Source organism: Phytophthora parasitica (genome assembly GCF_000247585.1).
Source record: "Phytophthora parasitica INRA-310 unplaced genomic scaffold supercont2.102, whole genome shotgun sequence".
Lineage (NCBI taxonomy): Eukaryota > Oomycota > Peronosporomycetes > Peronosporales > Peronosporaceae > Phytophthora > Phytophthora nicotianae.
The window spans coordinates 41,446-48,828 of record NW_008649088.1 but is presented as its reverse complement, the minus strand read 5'-3'; the positions used below and the strand labels follow the sequence as shown (position 1 = coordinate 48,828).

At 52.9% G+C, this 7,383-nt stretch overlaps 3 protein-coding genes across 4 annotated transcripts in view; all 3 read left to right on the top strand.

Moving 5' to 3' along the window:
* The window catches only part of PPTG_24511 (hypothetical protein), a gene marked incomplete at its 5' end in the record, with an annotated part of 5,627 nt that extends 3,461 nt beyond the window's left edge, over positions 1–2,166 (top strand). The window contains one exon of the mRNA XM_008917457.1: positions 12–2,166. Coding sequence (XP_008915705.1) covers positions 12–1,941 — 1,930 coding nt within the window. The 3' untranslated portion in view covers positions 1,942–2,166. The remainder of the gene's footprint in view (positions 1–11) is intronic.
* PPTG_19020 lies at positions 2,114–4,663 on the top strand. 2 transcript variants are annotated; one of them, XM_008917430.1, is made up of 2 exons: positions 2,114–2,609; positions 2,672–4,663. In XM_008917430.1, the coding sequence occupies exons 1-2, from the start codon at positions 2,546–2,548 to the stop codon at positions 4,594–4,596; spliced, it is 1,989 nt and encodes a 662-aa protein (XP_008915678.1). In that variant the 5' UTR covers positions 2,114–2,545; the 3' UTR covers positions 4,597–4,663. The 2 variants fall into 2 exon arrangements, with proteins under 2 accessions (XP_008915678.1, XP_008915677.1); XM_008917429.1 differs by having other exon boundaries at positions 2,114–4,663.
* Positions 4,664–4,757: 94 nt separating this feature from the next.
* PPTG_19019 (hypothetical protein) lies at positions 4,758–6,939 on the top strand. The gene has a single exon (XM_008917428.1). The coding sequence runs from the start codon at positions 4,851–4,853 to the stop codon at positions 6,780–6,782; it is 1,932 nt and encodes a 643-aa protein (XP_008915676.1). The 5' UTR covers positions 4,758–4,850; the 3' UTR covers positions 6,783–6,939.
* Positions 6,940–7,383: the final 444 nt, after the last annotated feature.

Sequence of the window (7,383 nt, the reverse complement as noted above, 5' to 3'; positions counted from 1 at the left end):
AACCACCACAGAGACCCGCTGTATGTTGAAGCCCCACTGCTACCGTATTATGCAGGTGCAGCGTCGCCTAAGTCGTCGTCATCTTCGCGTATCCGTCGCTGGAAGCGTCTGCTGTTGCTGGGCTGTATTCTGTACGTGTCGCTCTTGTTTGTCTGGTTTGGCTTCATGAAAGCAAGGAAAGGCGGCGAAATTTTCGGAGGACCACTAGACAATTTCATATCGATCGCCAATCTGGATGAGAACAAGATAAATTATTTACACGCACACGAGGACCGTGAACTCCGGACGGATTTCGTATTTGCAGAGCTGGAGATGGAATTTTTGCACAAGATTAACGCGTCAGTTGAAAGGGACGAAGCAGCAATTTTAGAGGCTGAAGCTCATGCAAAGACCCTAAAGCCGTTCCCGGTATGGGAGACGAAGCTCAGGAGATTGCGATGTATTGGCTGGAGTGCGACGGACAACTGCAGCCCTGATGGATCGAGAATACCCAGTCTCGATGAACCCTGCAATAAGGTAATCCCTTTTGGTGCGTCGGGCTACTGCGAGGTGCAAGACAAGGATACACGGGAGAGATTCCGTGTGATGCAGCGATACTGCTCCAGTGTGCGGGATGTGGGGAAGTTTCGCTGCTCCGAGGCGTGGGATTTTGCTCTTTTCCCGCAGAAAGCTCGCGAGGCAGCGAGGAAGGCGCAGAATCGCAATTTCAAGCTGCCAAATATTGCACCAAAACCCAGTCATCAACAGGAACCACGAGACGGTATCGTTATGGTGGTGTATCCGAAGTTGCTCGCTAGTGCCTACGCAACAATACGAGCGTTGCGGGAGCTGCTCGGCTGCTGCTTGCCTATCGAGTTGTGGTTTCGACCGCAAGAAATGAAATTATTTCCAGAGGCGTTTACACAACTCCAAGAATGGTCAAGTCAAAACAATGGTAGCATCACATTTCGAGAGATCGGCGAGCCAGGAGTGGTGGGCTTTGCTACCAAAGTATTCGCCATTTACCACAGCTTCTTCGAGCGCTTGTTGTTTCTTGACGCTGATAATGTACCGGTGCGGGATCCGAGTTTCCTGTTTGAATCGCCTGAGTTTAAAGAAAGTGGTGCAGTGTTTTGGCCGGACTTCTGGCATCCAGGCAAGACCATCTTCAATATTCAGCCGCACTCGCTCATATGGGAGCTACTGGACTTGCCGTTCATCAGCATGTTTGAGCAGGAGAGTGGTCAGCTACTGGTCGACCGACGGAGACACTCAGCACCACTGGAACTTGTGAAGTTCTACACTTTTCATCGACCGAATCACTTCGACAAAATGAAGTTGGCGCATGGAGACAAGGACCTTTTTCGGTTCGCGTGGCTTAAACTCGGTGCTTCTTTCCACATGATTGAGTCGCCGCCTGCCGTCGCTGGTAAAGTTGTGAATCGGAGTTTCTGTGGCATGACAATGGTGCAACACGATGCACAGGGCGACGTTCTCTTTCTCCATCGCAATTCGCATAAACTCATGGGCACTCCACGACGGAAGGCGGTCAACATGAAAGCCGCAGCCATTCGCAGGGCACGCAACAAGCGGCTGCGCATGAAGATGGCTGAAGCAGATCGTATCACGCGCGGTGATACAGAGGCTGAACTTGAGGATACTCCATCACCGACCTTGGAAGCGCCCGAGCCTGATGGTTATCCTGACATGGTGATCTGGACGCACTTAGTTTCTCTTAAAAACACCTCACGTCGATCAGACTACCGAATCCGGACGTATGAGGCATTTCCAGACTTCGAGAACGGCCAGAATTGCTACGGCCAGCGCTATCTGACTCAGAGCATTCACTTCGTCACACAAGAGTTTGCCAACCTCAGTTACGCTGGACTGGAGACGGAGCTGCGGCGGTTCGCACAGGAAGGTGCTCGCTTTTACGAGCAGGCTGGAATTACGATACGATAGCTATTGAATAAGCAGCGTCTAGTATCGTGTCCAAACCGCTCACGTCACGGTCAGTGTCATCAAGCTGCTGGATCTTTGCAATAAAAACATCACAAATATGCATGCCCTTCTTATATAGGATCTTAGATTACAGGGAGTTGTTGTTGGTGAAGAGGTCAGTGCTGCAGTCTACCAAGAGCAACGCCCGGCTCAATCGAGCTGATAGAAAATAGAGACCATTTGGATAGATTCCGGTTTTTAGTGTATAATGGCGAGCTATGTGTACACTATCAAGAAGAGAGTGTAAGCAGGAAGATTGGTGCGATGCGTCTGGCATAAGAAACTCAGGTCTTTCGCGCTTGAAGGAGCGAGCCACCTGTCAGATGCCCGACAAATCTCTACCAAAAAATCCCTCATTCCTCGACGTGCGTCACAAATGTGTGAGCCGCCCATGCCACAACGGTACGAGATTGACTCCTCACACGACAATCGTCGACTCGGGCAGTAAGCATGGAGGTGGACTCGCTACTGCGTCCCCGCTCCAATACGTCGAGCGAACCAGAGACGGCGAAGGAGCCTGGAGCTGTGTTGCTGCCTCATCGCGGAGGAGCGACGTCGTCCAACCATGCTTTGCCGCCGTCTAACGGTGGCCGCTGGCTGCCTCGCCTGCTGCTGGTGGGAGGCGCAGTGTACGCAGTGGCGATGTTAGCCTGGTCCTCTCAGAATCTTAATGTGGTGCGCATGGGTTCAGATACTGCAGCGTCCGAGTCAAGCGTGGCGTTCGAACAGCAGGTTGAGGAGCAGCAAGGCGGCAGCTCGATGGACTTGGCAGCGATGTTGAAGGCGGCCAACGACCAGGAGGCAGACACACAGCAGGAGCAGGAGAGGCAGCAGAATACCAAAGAAACGGAGGAAGACACGGCCACGTTTGAAGTCACTCCGATCCCAACCCAGGCAGCAATTGATACCCCCATGGAGGCATCTCAGGTGCGAGAGGCACTGCATCTGGCGCGAGAAGCTGTCGTAGCTAAGATGGATGCGGACGGCTCAATGAGCTTACTACTTTCAGCGTCAGGGTCTCAGATGTCCGATGAAGTGAGAAGACAGCAGGAAGCCGAGGAACTAGCTCGTGATACACTATTACTGCCGAAGGGTGAGATGAAACCGCGAAATTTCAAATGCTTGGGCTGGAAATCGACGGGTGGATGCAGTCCATTTGGACCGCGCAAGCCCGTGAACGACTTCTCCTGCACTAAGATGGTGCCGCACGGTCACTCGGGCTACTGCGAGGTGGAAGACACTGACACTGGCGAGCGATTCCGAGTCATGCGACGTTATTGCAGCAGCTCCAGGTGGGAGATGAGCTTTCGCTGCTCTGATGCCTCCAACTTTGTCAACTTCCACTTCAAGGCCCGCGAGGCGGCAGATAACGCGCTTACACCGGGTTTTGCGCTGCCGAACATACAGAACGCAACTAACGAGCAGCAGCGTGATGGCATCGTTATGGTTGTGTATCCGAAGTTGATCCCAAGCGCCTACGCGACGATCAAAACACTGCGCGAAGTACTGGGATGCCGCTTACCCATCGAAATCTGGTATCGCAAAGCTGAGATGAATGCAGACCCCAACGCGATGAAGCCTCTGTCAGCTCTAGCAGCGGATAACGAAACGTCGACGATGAGCTTCCACGAGATCACGGACTGGCATGCGTCTGGATATGGTGCAAAAGTGTTTGCAATTTACAATAGCTACTTCGAACGCATTTTGTTCCTCGACGCCGACAACGTGCCTTCAAGGGACCCGACGTTCCTGTTTAGCTCACCGGAGTTTGTGGAGAACGGAGCTGTCTTCTGGCCAGACTTCTGGCATCCTGGACGTACCATCTTCAATATCCACAGCCAGTCGCTCCTATGGGAGTTAATCGACATGCCGTTCATCAACATGTTTGAACAGGAGAGCGGTCAGCTTCTCATTGACCGTCGTCGTCACGCAGAAGCGCTTGAGCTCGTCAAATTTTACACGTTTCATCGACCAAGCCACTTCGACTACATGAAACTCGTCCACGGCGACAAGGACCTCTTCCGTCTCGCGTGGCTCAAACTTGGTGCTCCTTTCCACATGATTAAAGCACCTCCTGCTTTAGCTGGCAAAACCATCAACGAGAGCTTCTGCGGCCTGACCATGGTTCAACACGACGCTCAGGGCGAAGTGCTGTTCCTCCATCGAAACTCGCACAAACTCTTGGGTGAACCTCTTCGAGAAGAAGTTGACTACAGATCTCGAGCTATTGCACGCTCTAGAAAGAAAGCAGAGATTCGAACGAGGTATCGAAATGAGGGCAAGGAGATCCCGCCCTGGTCCGAGCTGGACGCGCTCGTCCAGGCAGAGGAGACTCCAGCCCCGACCATTGAACCGCCTGAGCCAGACGGATACCCGGATTCAATCGTGTGGACGCACCTGCTGTCGTTCAACTCCACTTCCAAGCAGGAGAACTATTATGTGAAGACTTATAACGCGGACCCAGAGTTCCCCAAGTCTCAGAATTGCTACGGCGAGCGCAACGTGAGTAAAAGCAAACACTTTTACGCGCAGGAGGTGGCTGATTTGCCTTTCGCCGGGCTGGAAACGGACCTGCGCCGTTTTGCCGCTGAGACTGTAGAGATCAAGAAGGCGTAGGTTGTGTAACTTATCGGAATACAATGCAATATCCATACCATTTATAAAATGACCTTGAAGCTATGAACATCTTTACTGTCGCAGTGACTGCGGCAGTCTGCTATGCGACGCCGTCTCTGCGCGGTGATGCCTGCCTATCATCCGATCAGACTATTGAAAGGCGGGCGGGTCTGACTCAGACTCTGAGACCCGGTCTGTACATGTATTTGCCTGTGCCGTAGTGAGGAGCCCGCCACTTCTTCTTTCCACTCGAGATGGAGCAGAATGTGTTTCGACCGAGGACAGCAAGCAAGTCACCACTGCTACCGCACCACGCGTTCCAAGCCCCGACCAACGCAACTAGTAGTCGTCGTTGCTGGCATCTATGGCCGCTGAGGATATCGCTGTTGGCTGGAGCGCTTTACGTCGCGTTGCTCGTCTGCTGGAACGCTAGCCGACTGGGACGATTGACCGCGTCTCAGGAGAATGCCAGCGAGCCCAAAACTTCCACTCCTGCACACCGGGTGGTCGCGTTTGAAGCGCAGATAACAGACGCACCAACGTTTCCACCGGTGGAGCAGCTATCCGCTCGAGAAGTATCAATACAAGCAGCTCTGGCGGTTGCTCGTGCTCAGGAGGCCGAAATGAAGACTAAAATATCGCTGGCAGACAAGAAGGAGAAGAAGAAGGTTGACGCTCGTTTGCGATGTCGTGGGTGGAAAGCAACGAGCGACTGCGATCCCGACGGCACGCGATTGCGGAATCTTGATCTACCCTGTGGCAAACCGGTGCCTGTCGACCAGTCCGGATATTGCGAGCTTGAGGACAAAGACACGGGTGAAGTTTTTCACGTGGTGAAGCGTGGCTGCAACAGCGTCAGAGAGGACGCAAAATTCCGCTGCCTTGATGCTGCCGAATTCGTCAAATTCCCGATTAGAGCGAACGAGGTGGCCAAAACAGCATCGATGCCAGGGTTCTCCCTCCCCCATGTTGTCCCTCTCGTGGAAGGTGTGAATACCAACCTGTCTGGTGGAAAAGATGGCATTATCATGGTCGTGTATCCTAGATTGCTGGCGAGTGCATACGCCACCGTCCGTGTTCTACGAGAAATACTTGGTTGTCGACTCCCCATCGAACTATGGTACCGGCCTGACGAGATGAGAACGGCGCGGAAAGGTTTGGCCCCATTGAAAAAGCTGGCAGAGCATGCTGGAGGGATCTCTTTCCACGAGATCAATGATGCGCGTGCATTCGGCTACGGAACGAAAGTCTTCGCCATCTACCACAGTTACTTGGAGAGAATCCTGTTCCTGGATGCTGACAACGTGCCTGTGCGAGACCCAAGCTTCCTTTTCGAATCTCCCGAATTCATCGATACGGGCGCTGTTTTCTGGCCGGACTTTTGGCATCCTGACAATACCATTTTCAATATCCACCGCCAATCGCTTGTTTGGCAGTTCCTCGGCTTCCCGTTTGCCGACATGTTCGAACAGGAGAGCGGCCAACTTCTTATCGACCGACGGCGTCACACAATACCCGTGGAAGTTCTCTCTTTCTATGCCTTCCATCGTCCGAATCTCTTCGACAACTTCAAACTAGCGCACGGTGACAAAGATCTCTTTCGATTCGCGTGGATGCATCAAAACGCCACGTTCCACATGATCCAGTCGCCGCCCGCAGTAGCCGGCAAGGTGATCGACGGCAACTTCTGTGGCATGACGATGGTGCAGCACGATGCTCAGGGAGAAGTGCTCTTCATGCATCGGAACTCACGTAAACTCACGGGTATGCCGAAACAAGAAAAGACGGTTCTAAGAAGCGAAGCAGTGGCTCGAGCCAGGAAGAAACTGGTTGTTGAGATGGCTAAGAATGGTCACGGTCGGTTGACCCCGAAGTGGAGCGAGGTGGAGGCGGAGATGGCAGCAATAACACCGGCGCCAGTATTGAAGAAGCCCGAATCTGATGGATACCCTGACGAGATTATCTGGACCCACTTGCTGTCATTTAACCGCAGTGCGCCACGCACAGACTACGTGATCGATGCATACAGTGTAGAGCCGCAGTTCCAAGACCAACACTGCTACGGGCAGAGACACATCGGATCCAACCCAAGTTTCTATGTCCAGGAGATCGCCACCCTCAGTTTTGCAGGGCTGGAGACGGACTTGCGGCTCTTTGCCATGGAGGCAGCGGATCAAGCTGCCTAAATGCACGGTACCCGATCACCGCATGCTGTGGCGTGGGAACACATAACTTATCGAATACATGTAGCACTACAGATGGTAATCTTGCAAAGCAAGTTGCTATTAGCAACAGCGGCAATAGAATCCCATTGAGATGACGACGATCGAGTCGACAAGCCAAATTTTCAGTTTCACCCGGGTGCCCAAAGTATCCCGAATCGGGATTCCCGATCAAAATGATAGTGGACACGGACTCAAGTCTGGGTATGACTCATGCGAACCTCAGGTTCACTTGTTCACTTGAGTCATGAAGGTGCCACCTCAGCATTTGTGAGCTCAGAGTTGAACTTGTTAGACATGATGCAGGACGAGTCAGATCGCTTGCTGAGACCACGGGTAGCATGTCAGACTGCTTCGATTCCTGTAGCAGCGAGTAATCCAGCTATTACACTGGTACCTAGTACCTCCACTGCTGCTGCCCCCGCGACACCGACACCAAGGCGACGACTCCTGAAATACCTGCTGCTTGGCGGTGCTACCTACGCTTTGCTGCTGCTGTTCTGGTCTGCAAGTCGCAGGGGAATCTCGAATGCCGCGGATGGATCCGGAATTTCCAGCACCTTCC

Excerpts from the sequence above, each read along its gene's own strand:
- PPTG_19019 (XM_008917428.1), top strand. The coding sequence starts at position 4,851 with ATGGAGCAGAATGTGTTTCGACCGAGGACAGCAAGCAAGTCACCACTG.
- PPTG_19020 (XM_008917429.1), top strand. The coding sequence starts at position 2,431 with ATGGAGGTGGACTCGCTACTGCGTCCCCGCTCCAATACGTCGAGCGAA.